This window comes from Euleptes europaea, chromosome 13 (genome assembly GCF_029931775.1).
Source record: "Euleptes europaea isolate rEulEur1 chromosome 13, rEulEur1.hap1, whole genome shotgun sequence".
NCBI classification, from domain to species: Eukaryota; Metazoa; Chordata; class Lepidosauria; order Squamata; family Sphaerodactylidae; genus Euleptes; species Euleptes europaea.
In genome coordinates, this window is record NC_079324.1 from 19,543,563 (window position 1) to 19,559,726 (window position 16,164).

The 16,164-nt window shown below is 47.2% G+C and overlaps 1 protein-coding gene and 1 pseudogene across 1 annotated transcript in view; one reads left to right on the plus strand and one right to left on the minus strand.

Annotated features, from left to right (window-relative positions):
* Positions 1 to 16,164, minus strand: part of NHSL2 (NHS like 2) — a 142,325-nt gene that overhangs the window by 98,955 nt on the left and 27,206 nt on the right. The window contains exon 2 of the mRNA XM_056858976.1: positions 10,125 to 10,637. Coding sequence (XP_056714954.1) covers positions 10,125 to 10,637 — 513 coding nt within the window. The remainder of the gene's footprint in view (positions 1 to 10,124; positions 10,638 to 16,164) is intronic.
* Positions 186 to 272, plus strand: LOC130486634 (U6 spliceosomal RNA; annotated as a pseudogene).

Sequence of the window (16,164 nt, forward strand, 5' to 3'; positions counted from 1 at the left end):
GTTGGGAAATACCTGTAGATTTTGGGGGTGGAGTCTGAGGAAGGCAGGCTTTGGATAGAGGAGGGACTTCAATGCCATAGTGTCCAATTGCCAAAGCGGCCATTTTATCCAGAGGAACTGATTTCCATCACCTGGAGATCAGTTGTAACAGAAGGAGATCTCCAGCCACCACCTGGCAGCACATATACGGTACTAAAATTGGAACGATACAGAGATCAGCATGGCCTCAGCGCAAGGATGACATGCAAATTCCTGAAGCGTTCCATATTTTTTAATTGTGTAGTTGTGTATTTTGTGTGGGATTTAGATAAGTTTAGGCATGCAGTTAATGCCTGAATATACTGATTGATATAAGGAGTCAATAAGTTATGTGGTACTAATAATTTGTTAAGAATTTTGTATTGGTTGAACTTTGCATTGGTTATAGTATATTGAGCCTACATGCTGATCTTTATTTAGAGTTAACCACCTGGAGGTTGGCAACCCTACCAACGTGGTACCCATGGTCACCTCGGCACCTGCCGATGCTTTCCTAGACCCGCCAAGTGTTTTTAGAAAGTGGATGGGGCCAGGTGGGTTTTTGCCCAAGAAGGCTTCTTAGCCACTGGAGATTCAATTGACGGTGCAGATTTTTTAAAATATTGCTTTGACAGTAGCTACCTCCGCAGCACAAGGATCTTGACTGTATGACTGAAGGCAAGCTTTGGCAGCCATTTTTTGGCTGGCTCCACCTCCTGAGGCAGCCATTTTGTGGTTGCGCCCACCCCACTGTCTGAATTCCAAAGATGCTTGAAAACTCTAAAAGGTTTGGGACCCCTGCTCTAGAAAATTCACCTTTCGCATCTACCCTGGTGATGCAGAACCTCAGATGCTAGCTCAAAGGAAAGCGCCTCCCAAGAACACAGCGGACCTGGCACGAGAATTAAGATAAACTTCACTGAACAGTGGGGACTGCTCGATTGTTTAGATCTAAGGCTTTGCAAGATTACCAAGTGGGAGATGATGAGCTCACAATTTACACAATACTAGCAAGCTTTAAAGCAGTCTAATGTTGCTGCTGTTTGCCCAATAACTCCGATATCTTCTGCTGGGAACCCAAGAGCCATCTGCAAGGAGTGATGTTTGGAAAATGCAGCTGATCCCTTGATTTCTCCCTTGCTGGTTCCAAGCCTCAGCCCACAAGGTCAGAGGGCAGCTATCGGCACAGCCTTGTTTCAAAACCAGTAAACAACTCCCCCCCTCCCCTTAACTGGGCTTTGCTCCCAGAAACCCTTCCCAGCCCACTCTTGGGACTGACAAAATGGGGGTTAAGCAGTTCACTTGACAAAATTAGCTGTACGCTTTGGCTGCGGGGAGAAGTATTGTTTCTCCAGCGAAACATGGTTTTGGATGGAATGGGTGCATTTTTCCACAAGTCAGACGTGCTTTACAAAAATCATGCTGACTGGGAACCATTCCCCACTGAAACAGAAACAAGTTTTATACTCTCCCATGGCTTTAAGGTCTGATTTACATGATCAGGGAAAAGATAGCACCACTTTAGAATACAGGAGGGGAGAAAATAATGATCGAATGCTCGGGGAGGGCCTGTGACTCAGTGGTAGAGCCTCTGCTTGGCATGCGGAAGGTCCCAGGTTCAATCCCCGGCATCTCCGGTTAAAGGGACTAGGCAAGTAGGTGATGTGAACAGACCTCTGCCTGAGACCCTGGAGAGCAGCTACCGGTCTGAGTAGACAATACTGACTTTGATGGACCAAGGGTCTGATTCAGTAGAAGGCAGCTTCATGTGTTCATGTGTGTACCTGTCTAAGGACAGCTACCATACTAGGGAGAGAGTTCTAGCTTAGGCTCTTTGACAAGCTTCTTCTTCAAGTGCAGGAAGTTTTTGGTGTGGTAGAGCATTTAAAGACATAATCCCTTCCTCTACCTGCATTCTAACGTAGCTCTGTTCCATGAGGGTTTTATCGGGATGTATAAATTACCTCAAAACATGCACTGAGAATTAGGGGAAATCTACACATTTTTACCGCCCTGACTGTGTAACTTGAGGATGCCCTTTAAACAGTAACCATTATAAAAGAGTAGTTAATGTCACCTAAAAATGAGATTCCACAGTTGGTCAGTGTTGTGGTCAGGCATCTGACCAAACACAGAGGCATCCCATAAACCTATGAAACTGCTGAATCAGGCCACCTCAGTTTTGTCTGCCTTGTGGTTCTCTCTGGCAGTGAAAGGTCTGTTCCAGTGGCTCTCCGGCAAAGGAAAATCTCTCCCAACGTCTGAAGTCCTTGAACTGCAGATGCCAGGGATTGTGGCCTGTTGCACACAAAGCATGTGCTCTACCACTAAGCCACAGCCTCGCCCAATGAACCAACACAACCATTATTCTCATTCATGTAGGAGGTGCACCTCGGGTTCAGTGGTAGAGCATCTGCTTTGCATGCAGAAAGCCCCGAGCATCTCCCATCAAAAAGACAGGCCATAGGTGAGGCAAATGCCTGAGCACTGGAGGAGCTGCTGCCAGTCAGAGTAGACAATACTGACCTTGATAGGTCAAGGGTCTGACTCAGTAGAAGGCAGCTTCAAGTGTTCATGGTATCCAGGGAGGCAGTCAAAGTGTCCCTAGGGCTGCTTCTGACCTTTCTGGGTACTCTGTTTGAGTCTGTGGTCCTCCAGATTTATTCTTAGTAATGAAGACTCTGAAGGAGTACAGTGTTTGCCACATGTTTCCCACACAGGTTGAGCCTCATGTGCAATGTACCTCCCAGGGAATGTGAGTATACTCTTCCTGTATCCATAACCCCTCTGCTCCTTGAAAGTTAAAACCACCCAGGTCAGAGCCCCTTCCGAGATTATCTGCATATTCTAGAGCTCTGGACATTCCCAAATCCATTCCCCAGCCCCCCTGATAGCACCTGATACAAATGGGGAGCTGGGTGGCTTCTTTAAAAAAAAAACACCTACCCTGATGCTTTCCCTTCCCCCAGATCCTCCGCTGCTGTGAAGCGGACAAAACTCTCCAGAACAAGTATCCACACAACACCCACTGAGATCACCCGAGATTCAGGGCCAAAAGTTCCGCTCTGACTCAATAGTTACAAGGAAAAAGAAAATAGGGTAATCTGCAAAGTCAGCGCCTTTTTGGCCTCAGTATATCCTGCACTTGCCAAGGCCTTGGAACAGCCAGATAGCTTCATCCTGCAACAAAATGTATTAATTCTGGCCTTCAGGAGGACAATCCATCCCTCTGACTATGTCCGAGCCAGAAATCTCTCATTCTAGTCCGATGTTCTCCTCCCCACCAAATGAACACATCAAGGACAGAGTGATTATCTGGTCCGTAACAAAGGTGGGGGGGGGGCTATGCACAAAGGGCTTATTCCCCTCCCTCCAAAAAAAATCTTGTATGAATTGAGTGACGCTTGCTCATTTTCCATGTCTCAAGAGTGTATCACAGCAGAGCTAGAAAAGGTGTGGGAAAAAGCAACCAAAATTATCAAGGGGCTAGAGCACCTTCTTTCCAAGGAAAGACAGACTTTTTAGTGTAGTAAAACAAAGGCAACATAAGGTAGACATGATAGAAATGTATAAAAGTATATGCTGTCCAGAGAAAGACCTTCCCCCCCCATAATACTAGAATTCAGGGGCACCCAATGAATAGCAATAGATTCATGACAAACAACCAATTGAACCCAAGATCCCTGGAGATTTGTGGGAAAATTAGAGATCTGTTGGCTCCGTCGAGTCCAGACCATGGTTTCAGTCCAGTATCTCACAAAGCAAACAGCTCCTTGAAATAGGGCCACCCGCTTAGGGTTGCCAAGCTCCAGGTGGGGTCTGGAGGTTTCCCAGAATTACAACTGATCTCCAGACTGCAGAAATGAGTTCCCCTGGAGAAAGTGGCTGGTCTGGAGGGTGGACTCTATGGCATTAAGCCCCACTGAGGTCTCTAGGGTTGCCAGGTCCCTCTTCACCACCGGCAGGAGGTTTTTGGGGCGGAGCCTGAGGAGGGCAGGGTTTGGGGAGGGACTTCAATACCAATTGCCAAAGCGGCCATTTTCTCCAGGGGAACTGATCTCTATCAGCTGGAGATCAGTTTAACAGCAGAAGATCTCCAGCTAGTACCTGGAGGTTGGCAACCCTACTCGCCTCCCACCATACCAGGTTTTACCACCCCCAAATCTCCAAGAATTTCCCAACCCAGTGCTGGTAACCCTACGCTACCCAGTAGTGAGCCCTAAGGGAAGTATAACCTTAACAGGCCTCCTTGCTTACAAGAAGAAACATGGCTTTTGTGTGGAAAATAATCTTTCCCGCCCTTCAGCTGCAGATTCACTTCAATATTATGAAAAACATAACAGTAATCATGAACAGGGGAGGGGGCTTTCATTGCTCCAGTTTGTCTGCTTTTCTGCAGTTTTCCACAGTTAAGCATCCAACCCAGTTTGGAAATACTTCTGATGCAATATTTAATAGATGGTCCCAAGATGCAAACTGCAAATGTTTAAAGATTACAGCAGGTGTGGGGAACTCAGGTCCGGGGGCCATTTAAGGCCCACAAAATCATTTGGTCTGGCTCTTTGTGGGTCCTGGCAGATCTGTAGCTCAGAAGGATCTAAGACTGGCGATCGGCCCCCTCCCGCGGACCGGAATAGCCTCTATTCAAGGGGGATATGAGTTTGTTTTGCCTAGAAAAGGAACCTTTCCCCCCCTTGCAGAAGAGTCGTTAGCTATGGAGCTGTTAGGACCACCCAAGAAACTGTTAACCCTTTCCCACCCGGGCCGTGGAGAAACGTATTCCCTCTGTACTACAAGAGGGCTGGGGGTGGAAGTGGCGACAATGGAGGGATTAAAGGGGGCAGGGCCACAATGCGTGTGTGTGTGGGGAGTTCTTAGCCAGTGTGTCCTCATTTTGTATGGCCCACGAATGATGTTATAAATATCCAAATGGCCCTTGGCAGAAAAAAAGATCCCCCACCCCTGGATTACAATATTGCACGTGCCAGTATCTAGGACCCTAGCAACACCATCACTGGGCCCAGCAACATCAGCCATACTATCTCAGGTTCATACTCCTGTTCATCTTTTAACGTAATTTATGCCATCACATACCAGCAATGCCTTTCCACTCTCTCCATTGGCCAGGCCCTGTGACAAAGATTAAATGGTCATAAATCTGGCTTCAGAAACCAAAACATGCAGAAACCAGTGGGGGGACATTTTAACCTTCCGGAACATTCAGTTGCTGATTTAAGAGTAGCAGTTCTCTTACAAAGGGATTTCAAAGGGAGATTAGAAAGAGAGACTGCTGAATTACAACTAATAATGAAGCTCAAGACAATGCATTCTCCTGGATTGAATAGAGATCTGGGATTCCTGTCTCATTACCAATGCTAATTTCTCCAGGCCTATTACCCCTCGGCATATCACACCTAATCTAATCTCGCCTGATAATGTCATTTACTTGCTTTTGACATTTACATTGCCACTGTGTGTCTAATTCACTCTTCTCTACTTGAGGATAGATGGACTCACATTCTAGCTATATTAGATATAATTCTCGATATATAACTATAACATTTTTAGCAAATAGAAAAAAGCAAGAGTCTAGTAGCACCTTAAAGACTAACAAAATTTCTGGTAGGGTATGAGCTTTCGTGACTCACAAATTTCTGGTAGGGTATGAACAAAAGGAAAAGTTGAGGGCAGCAGGAAAAGAGGAAGACCCAACAAGAGGTGGATTGACTCAATAAAGGAAGCCACAGCCTTCAATTTGCAAGATCTGAGCAAGGCTGTCAAAGTTAGGACGTTTTGGAGGACTTTCATTCATAGGGTCGCCATGAGTCGGAAGCGACTTGATGGCACTTACACACACACATGAACAAAAGCTCATACCCTACCAGAAATTTTGTTAGTCTTTAAGGCGCTACTGGACTCCTGCTCTTTTCTACTGCTACAGACAAACACGGCTACCCATCATGATCTATAACATTTTTAATTATCCGACTAGCTCTGAGCACGTAGGGTTGTCTCTCCACAGCACTGCTGAACCCTCAACCCTACTTACCCATCCTCCAATAGCAACTATTTCAAAATGGGAACCACCTGTCAATCACAAGCCGTAACCCCTTTCCTGGAACATGGGGGAAAGAGCCACAGGTTGCAAACGGATCTCAAAGAGCCACACATCAAAAAACCACATGCAGCTCTGGAGCCACAGAGTATCACTGATTTAAGACATGTATAACCGAAATTACAGTTAGGGTTGAAGAATTGGAATTCTCATCCCTTCTTTCAAAAGCGGTAATGACTTGATGGGGGGGGGGACTTTCTCCTCAACCCCCAACTTCCTGTAACACGTGAACTGGCTCTTAAAGCGTACACAGGATAAAGTGATCCCGGGAAGGAATATTGTACACGCTCAGAGTTAGTGCTCCTTATCATATAACTCTTCAATCATTTCTTTTAAGATAGATGACACCAGACTGAGGGCGGGGGGGGGGGAGAAGTGGTCTGAATGGAGGACTTACTTGGCTGTGAGAAAAGCCAAGTGTTCCTGTAGAATGCTCCCCCCCTCATCTATAGAGAGTAGCACACACACAAAACCCATTAAAATGCAGTCTCTAATTCAAAGCAAGCGTCATGTTCTAGATTCTTTAAATAAAGAATATCTCTGTTAGGAATTTTATAAATGAGATAAAACACAAACACTGAATAATACGTTTCTCACAACGAAAGTCACAAATATAATCTTAGAAGCAAGAATATTAAAGTATTATTAAATGAATCATACAAAATCCAACACTAAGCATATAGCCATTATTGTACGTTAGAAAGGGGGGGGACCCTTTAAACCACTTGTAAATTCTCATTAACAAGATTTAAGCAGCTCACCAGTAATACTCCCAGGACTAATTTGATTTCCAAGCTCGGCTCAAGAGGCTTTAGGGCCTCCACCCATCCATCCAAACATTGAAGAAGACCTTTCTCACAAGAGATGGCACCCAGTTTTGGAAATCCTCCAAAAACCCTCCTCCTCCAAAAAGAAGCCTGACAGAGCTCAAACAAAGACTTATCTTTTTAGATAGGCAGTTCTATAACGTTTGTTTACAGATGTTTTGTCATTGGGATTTGTTAAATGGAAGAGATTATTTCATAGGTCAATGTTTTACTGTTTCAACTGTCAGCCCATTTGAGGTGTCTTGGGACAGGAAAAAAAGATCCAGAAATTATGTAAGGAAAGAATGAAACACAGGGTTCAGCAGACATTAACCCCAGAACTATCTTCAACTCTAAGGCTCACTGATGTAAAACAATTATAAAGAAAGGGGTCTTAACACATATACAGAGTGTATTTTGCCCACCACAGAGTACTATATACTATTTCAGGCTACTGGGGGAAAAAACCATTTTGAATCATTCTCAATGTAAAAAAAAAAACACCCACCAGCAGTTTAAGGTTTCAGATCTCTTCCAATTTGGCAAAGCTCAGTCACAAAGTTTGGACTGGAAAGCATCTGTGCTCCACCCTTGTGGGGAGCACAACAACTCCTTCCTGTATCTGACGAAGGGAGCTCTGACTCTTGAAAGCTTCTATGCCAAAAATTGTGTGGGTCTCTAAGGTGCTACCGGACTCGAATCCAACTGTTCCTGTAAGTTGGGCTTGATTCTAAATGGGGCTTTTGCTTCATGATTTGTTTGAGACACCCTCGAGCGCTTAGGTATCAGAAACACTACCTGTGCACGCTTCCAAGTCCTGAGCACCCAAATTTAACTACTAAAGCAAAACTGTCAACAGAGAAGATCATTTACAATAGGAAAAGCATAGCTTGTTATAGACACGGGCCAAGATTAACCAGCGCTCATCTCCAGAACCGGTTTTTAACATGAGGATGACAATCTTAAAACATATTAAACCATAAAGAAGAGCTTCTCTGAGCATGCACAGAATGCTTTGCCTTTGTCCTTAAATAAGACCATAAGATCCTGCACAGATGGGATAAAAGGCAGGTTTTTTTCTTTAAATCAGATTGAATGGTTTCCTGGTAAACCCTGTTTTATTTGAGGAGGGGTCCTAGTCCTATGGTTGAGCATGTGTGTTGCACTCATTTCCAGATTATTCAATCCCTGGCAACTCCGGGTAATAGATCCAGGAAACACTTCTGTCTGGAAGCAGAAAGAGCAGAACAGAGAACACAAGACTGACCAACAGTTCCTCTGAGCATAAGGCTGTTTCCTATATTAATATCCCCTATTTTACAGATGAGGAAGTGAGGTTGCGGGGGGGGGGGGATTACACATCCAAGGAAGGCCTAGCTTTCACAAGGCCATAGCACATGCAGCATTTGAACCCAGATCTCTCGAATCCATCCAACCTTCAGTTTGCTCAGTCTCACTGTGCAACATAAACCCGTTGAAATAAGATGAGTTTTGACCTGCTGTTTGCATGGGTGGGGGGAGTTGGGGTGGACAGAAGGATGGCCCTGAACAGATGGCAAAGGCAAGCAGCATGAGCAGGAAAGCTCACCTAGCGTAGTCGACAGAATCCAAGAACCTGCAGAGTTTGAAACGGAAATGCTCACAGAGGAGAAAGACACTTCTAAAGAGCCCCTAAATCAAACCTTTGCAAAGGAAATCTTCCACAAGCTTATTTCCCCAGTTTCAGAGCAGGAAAAAAATGACCCTAAATTAACATGTGACTGGAGGAAAATGAAACGGTGAGGGTCTTTGGCTCCCTCCTCCTCCTCCAAAACGACTGCGGAGTGGCAACTGTTCAAATTGGGCAAGAGAGCCTTTGCCCAACACAAGCACGCTGGTGTCATCCCATGCCTGGACATCCAAGGGGCAACCTGAGGTCCCCAGAGCAGCAAAGGATTGTGGATTCTAACCACTAGGTGCCCTTCAGATACAGATAGATATAATAAGCATTTCGCTGCATCAGGTAAGAGGGATCTGCAGCCATGCCGACAAAGGATTGCCACGCTCTTATCCTCAGATGCAACACAGGCAACAGTCCAACAGGTGTACTCCCTCCCCTCTTCCCCACAAAGATGTAGCGACAGAAATATCAACATTTCAAAATGCTGCACTTGTTAAAGCCCTTGCACGGAGAAGCTGTCATTTTTAAAAGAGTGCCTCTGAACATGCACAAAGTGTTTCACCTTCTTCATCGTCAATGATCAACCATAGTCATCGGATCCAGTGCAAAAACTACAGTTTCAAAAAAATAAATTAAAAAAGGCTTAAGTTTGCCTGCTTTTCTGATACGAGCCCAAGCGATCCACAGAAAGTACACATGAACACATGAAGCTGCCTTATACTGAATCAGACCATTGGTCCATGAAGGTCAGCATTGTCCACTCAGACCGGCAGCGGCTCTCCAGGGTCTCGGGCAGGGGTCTTTCACACCACCTACTTGCCTAAGTCCCTTTAACTGGGATTGAAGCTGGGACCTTCTGCATGCCAAGCAGATGCTCGACCGCTGAGCCACGGCCCTTCCGGTGATCCCATCAGCATGCACTGAGCTGGGGCTCATTCGGCTTGGGACACCTTGGGACAGATTGATGGACACCTACTTGCTCTGGTATATCAGGTCTCAGTCTCGGCTGGGGAAAGAAAAGGAACAGAGGGGGTGGCTCCAGCCTAAGCGGATCAGCCCTCAAGGGATGCTGTCCCACTGAGCCCCGGCCCCTCTCCTTTTCGCCTCTGGGGAAGCGCACGGTGCTTCCAAAAAGTCATCGCCTCTTGGGCGAAGTTGTGTGTGTGTGTTAGGTGCCGCCAAGTCGCTTCCGACTCATGGCGACCCTATGAATGAAAGTCCTCCAAACTGTCCTATCTTTGACAGCCTTGCTCAGGTCTTGCAAATTGAGGGCCGTGGCTTCCTTGATTGAGTCAGTCCATCTCTTGTTGGGTCTCCCTCTTCTCCTGCTGCCCTCGACTTTTCCTAGCGTGACTGTCTTTTCCAGTGACCCTTGTCGTCTCCTGACATGACCAAGTTCACCCCCTTGCAACTTCCCCTTGCAACTCCCCAGCACCCTCTCCGGCGCTGGAAAGCGGGGGGCAGGGGGGGCGTCCTCCCCCCTCGACGGGGCGGGGGGCCGGGGCGTCGGGGGGGGGGCGCTTACCTTCCTCCCGGGCGGCTCCCGGGCGCAGGAGGCGTCGCGCGCGGCGGAGGCGGCCCCGCAGGCGGCGGGCGCGGCGGGCGAGCTGCAGCAGGCGGCCCTCCAGCTCCCCGAGCAGCGCCGCCGAGTGGCCGCACAGGTCGGCCAGCTGGCGGAGCAGGGCCAGCGCCGCCGCGCCGCACACGTCGTGCAGCCGAGCCAGCGGCAGGGCGGCCAGGCGGGGGGCCAGCGCCGCCGAGGGGAGCAGGCGGCGGGGCTCCACCGTGCGCTTCCAGAACGGCATCGCCGCCCACGCCCTGCGGACCCGCGCTGCTCCGAGGCCGGCCGGGCTGCCGCAGACGGGGCGGGAGCGGCGGAGCGGGGAAAGGGGCCGGCCGGCGGGCTGGAGGACGGCCGGAGCCGCGACCGCCCGTCGGGGCCTCTGCAACCCGCCCGCTCCTCCTCCTCGCCCGCTCTCCCTCTCGCCCGGGGGACGCCTCGCCTCGACGGGGCCCCCGAGGGACCGCTCGCCCTTTGCTGTAGGAAACCGCGGAAAAAAGTTCCCCTGCAGTTTTTACGCTGGGATCCCACCCCCCGGTGTATGAATTGGCCCGTGTTCACCAGTGAGGCTGGGGGGGGGGAGAGAGAGATAGATCGATCAGGTGGAACACCGTCTCGTTTACTCGAAAGTAAGTGCGTGTAGAGTTGCCTGTTGACCCGCGCACAAATCCGGCTCACGGCCCTAGCGAGAATGTAGGGGAGGGGCCGTGGCTCAGTGGTGGAGCATCTGCTCGGCATGCAGAAGGTCCCAGGTTCAAGCCCCGGCATCTGCAGTTAAAGCAGCGGTTCCCAAACGTTTCGGGCCACTGCCCCCCTTGGTTCCACAAACTCAACCACAGCGCCCCCTATCCAACAACGCAGCTGAAGGGCCCCACCTCTAGCGCCCCCTGCTGCCCCCTTGCCTCATGGTGCCCCCCCCCCCCCTACGCGATCCCACTGCTCCCCAGGGGCTGGTACTGCCCACTTTGGGAACCACTGAGTTAAAGGGTCTAGGCAAGTAGGTGATGTCTACAGACCTCTGCCTGAGACCTTGGAGAGCCGCTGCCGGTCTGAGTAGACAAAACTGACTTTGGTGGACCAAGGGTCTGATTCAGTAGAAGGCAGCTTCATGTGTACATTCGTCTGAGAAATGTTTTCCGCCCCGCAATAGTCAGCTTCACAAGTGACATGTTCCGGGTGTAAATTAGGTCGACTGATAACCCTCCCCCCTGTGGAACATACAGGCTACATGTTGACAGGAAGACTTTTTTTTTTCCCAACGGAAAGCCACCTTGACAGATCGTAATAGGGAGGGGTGTGTTTAACATTTCGCTGCTGCCCCTTTATGTTGCTTTTTTCCACGGGGAGGGGGGGTCTTGGGGTTCCTTTGCAGTATCTGCATATGTGGAATATACCCTTTGCAACCTGATCCTATGAATGGTTTACTCCTCAGTAGCAAGTCCCACTGAGATCAGTGGAATTTTACTCCCAAGGAAATGTACACAGGATTGCAGTGGAAGTACAGCTGCTGGCTGTGTTCTTAGCCTCTCCTGGGAAAATGCTCCTCTGCTGAAGAATTGCTGGTTGTCATCACGAAACAAATAAGCAGGCAAAAATAACTTGTTTAATTTCGGCTGAGGGTTGGCCCCGCCGACCTGTTTCTTGTTGATGTATCTAGGCAATAGACTTACAAAAGGACCATATCTGGTCAAAGTATCTTAAAGACCTTCAACCAGGGGAAGTTTCTTTTTAGATCACATATGTAATTATCTGGCAATTAATTATACCCTTCCTTTTAGTACCTTGAACACATGAAGCTGCCTTCTACTGAATCAGACCCTTGGCCATCAAAGTCAGTATTGTCTACTCTGACTGGCAGCGGCTCTCCAGGGTCTCAGGCAGAGATCTTTCACATCACCTACTTGCCTAGTCCCTTGAACTGGAGATGCCGGGGATTGAACCTGAGACCTTCTGCATGCCAAGCAGATGCTCTACCACTAAGCCACAGCCCCTCCCTGGTGTCAATTGATGGTCTAGTCACAAAATTTCATAAGGTTCAAATCTGATACCTTGATCCCCAGTACATTGGGAGAGGCTATGCGCCAATGACAGGGAACATACAGAAGGTTATAGAATCAATCCCTGGTGTTTCCTAGCAAATGCTAGGAAAGGCCTTTCTCTGAGCAACCCTCAAAGAGCTGCTGCCAATCAGAGTAGGTGATACTGAGGTGCGTGGACCAATGGTCTGACCACTGGACCACTGGACCATTTGAATAGAGTCGAGCTAAATGAATGGTATGAATGAATGTGGGGTTTGTCAATGGCAGCAAATGCATTAATCACAAAAAGAGGGAGCAAATGATTTCCTTCCCTGTAGGGGATTGTATCTACGAACTGGAGGCAGGCTGACGAAGACTGGCAGAGAGAAACAGGGTTGTGTAGTAGTTAGTGTCGGACTAGGATCTGGGAGACCCCGGTTCAAATCCACATCCTGCCATGGTAGGTTGTTGGGTGACCTTTGGCCAGTTGCTCTCTTGCTCTCTCAATGTAACCTACTTCACGGGGTTGTGGAGGAGGGAAGCAACAGCAGAATTATTGGTTTTTATATGCAGGCTTTCTCTTACCACTTAAGGAAGAATCAAACTGGCTTACAATCACCTTCCCTTCCCCTCCCCACAACAGGCACCCTGTGAGGTAGGTAGGTAAAAGGATATTGTAAGCTGCTTTAGGGTATAAACATCTGAATATGTAGGAGAGACAGAACAGGTGCTGAACAAGAAACATTTGAAGAGAGATGGTTCCCCTTTTCCTTATGATAAGGTAAAACCTGTTATGACACAGAAGACTGTTTCTAGGTTGCAAATCCTTTTCATTTTGTAACTTTCAAAACTATCCATTTTTTTATAAACACATCAGCAGAAACGAAGAATGGCATGGATTATAAACTATGCGTGTTTCAAGCACCACCCTGTACCATTCTTATCTCAGCCTTTTTTCAGCCTTTCACTGGCTCATTCTTGGAGTCGGCAAGCTCTGGAAATCTGGTGGAAGTACATTTGTAGAACCTCAAAGTTGCAAGATACCCAAGGCCATCCAAATCACATACCAGGTCCTTCTGTTCATCAGAGGATTAAACATTTTAAAGGCCAAAGAGAGAGAGAGATAAATCAAGGCATATGCAAAGTACTCATGAGGCTGAGGCTTGTTCACAGGGCCAGCTTGCTAGAGTTAGGGTTGCCAGTTCCAGGTTGGGAAATACCTGGAGATTTGGGGCATGGATCCTGAGGAGGATGGGGTTTGGGGAGGGAAGGGATCTCAACAGGGTATAGTGCCATTGAGTCCACCTTCCAAAGTAGCCATTTTCTCCAGGTGAATGGATCTCTTATCACCTGGAGAGCAGTTGTAATCCCGGGAGATCTCCAGTCACCACCTGGATGTTGGCAACTCTAGCAGTAGCAGATAAGTCTGAGTCAACCTAAGTTGTTTAGTAGCACTGCCACACTCTGAGGGGTCCATATGACTGCTGATAGCACGAACGGATGAGTGTGCATAAGATTTTAGCACTCAGTTGTCACTGCTGCAACTGTGGTAGTTATGATTGAGTGCAGAATCTGATGCATAGCCCTGGCAAGAGTTGTTTGATTTAATCAGACTCCAACTGCGCAGCTAAAAGCATGGGCTGAGTAAAAAGAAACAGCCTCCATGTGCCTAAAAGAAGAATCATAGAGTTGGAAGGGACCACCAGGATCATCTAGTCCAACCCTCTGCACAATGCAGGAAATTCACAACTACCTCCCTCCCACACCCCTAGCGACTCCTCCTCCATGCCTAGAAGATGGCCAAGATGCCCTCCCTCTCATGATCTGCCTAAGGTCATAGAATCAGCATTGCTGACAGATGGCCATCTAGTGTCTGCTTAAAAAAGTAGAAGAAGACAGTTGGTTTTTATATGCCAACTTTCTCTACCACTTAAGGAAGAATCAAACTGGCTTACAATCACCTTCCTTTCCCCTCCCCACAACAGACACCCTGTGAGGGTAGGTGGGGCTGAGAGAGTGTGTCTAGCCCAAGGTCACCCAGCTGGCTTCATGTGCAGGAGTGGGGAAACAAATCTGGTTCTCCAGATCAGAGTCCACCGCTCCAAACCACCACTCTTAACCACTACACCCCCAGTCCTAAGGGGAAAGCACTTTGTATATGCTCAGAAGTAGCCTTTTTAATTCACCACTTTTCACTACACTACCATGACTTTTTTTTCCACAGTGAGCATGGGTTGAGAGAGGTAATTTTGATCATTCTGCCACTGCTGCCTCCACCTGCAATTTGCCAGCCAGTAGAAAACATTCATAAAAAGTCATGTTCAGAGGACAAAAATGCCATTTTCTTATGGTACATAAAATGGAATAAAGGATTGGATAAGTACTAGGTTTAGACTGCCATCTGTTGGCCATTACCTGAAAAAGCATCAGCTTGCGTCAACATTTCCAATATCACCCTTCATATTTTGAATGTGACATATTACTTCAGAGTTGGAAATCTTGAATGCTTTCTTGGCAGTATGTGATTATTTTGATTTTTTTTGGCAGGTGTTAAATGTGGAAATCCCCTGTGAATTGTCAAATACCAGTATTACTTTCAGCTATCAAATATGAAATAGTGCCTGTCAGCTCTCAAATGCTATCAAATATGGAAATCAAATATCAACATCCAATATAACCAGATGTTGAAGTTCAATATAAAATATTCTGTATTCTGTATGGCTTGGATCCAATAGAGCATTTTAACAGATGGAAGGATTTCCACACCTGGAATGCAACTTTGTCTTTGCCTCCTTCCCTCTGGAGGCTAAAGGGCTGCTCTTAGAGGACAGGACCACCAAGAGCAGCATTTTCAGGGGCATTTTGGGCTGCAGCAGGAGGGAGAGGTGAGAAAGTCGCACTCCACATACGGAAATCCATCTGCAGATATGCTCCATTGGCATCAAGTTATCTACTAAATACCCCCAAGGAAGATAACCCTGAATATAAAATAATCCTCCTAAAATAGGTCCTAATACAAAAAGGGTTTTAAAATTATATACACAACTGTAAATTGTATGTGGGAGGGAATAGCCCAATCTCATCAGTTCTCAGAAGCTAAGCAAGGTCGGTACTTGGAAGGGATGCCACCAAGGAAGACACTGCAGAGGAAGGCGAATGCAAACCACCTCTGCTGCTCACTTGCCTTGAAAGCCCCTTGCTGGGTTTGCCATAAGTCAGCTGCAACTTGACAACACTTTACACACACACACATGCAAATTATATGCAAATTTAACATTGCCCCCTCTTTTTCTTCATGGCACATGTAAAAAACACACTCCAGTCTTCCTTTCAGGAAAATAGAGTATTTGACATAAAAACGTACAATTTGGAACAATAAAATGGGTCTGTTTCCAGTATTGGTTCTTGTAGGTTATCCAGGCTGGGTAACCGTGGTCTTGGTATTTTCTTTCCTGACGTTTCGCCAGCAGCTGTGGCAGGCATCTTCAGAGGAGTAACACTGAAGGACAGTGTCTCTCAGTGTCAAGTGTGTAGGAAGAGTAATATATAGCCAGAAAGGGGTTGGGTTGAGCTGAATCATTGTCCTGCAAAAAAGTATCAAAGGTAATGTGCTAATCATTGTCCTGTAAGTATCAAGATAATGTGCTAATGAGGGTGTGGTATGTTGATACGGAACCATTGTATCCTGAAGTGATCTGTTAATGTGTGAAATCCAAAGCTAATTTGCATGGCTATTGTGGACTGTAGTCTTTGTTAGTCTGGAGGTTTTCAGGACAGGAAGCCAAGCCAGATTAATGCTTGAATACCTCGGGGAATTTAGGGAGGGGTGGAAGAAGGGTTCAATTCCGCCACCTCCTTTTTAAAATTCCTTTGTTTAGTCATTTTGATGGAAAGCCTTCAGTCCACTTCATAGAGAAGTTAATTTGTTGGTAAACTGGTGAAAACTTTGTATGCTGTCGCTGTACTTGTGTCTGCTTGTAGAAAAA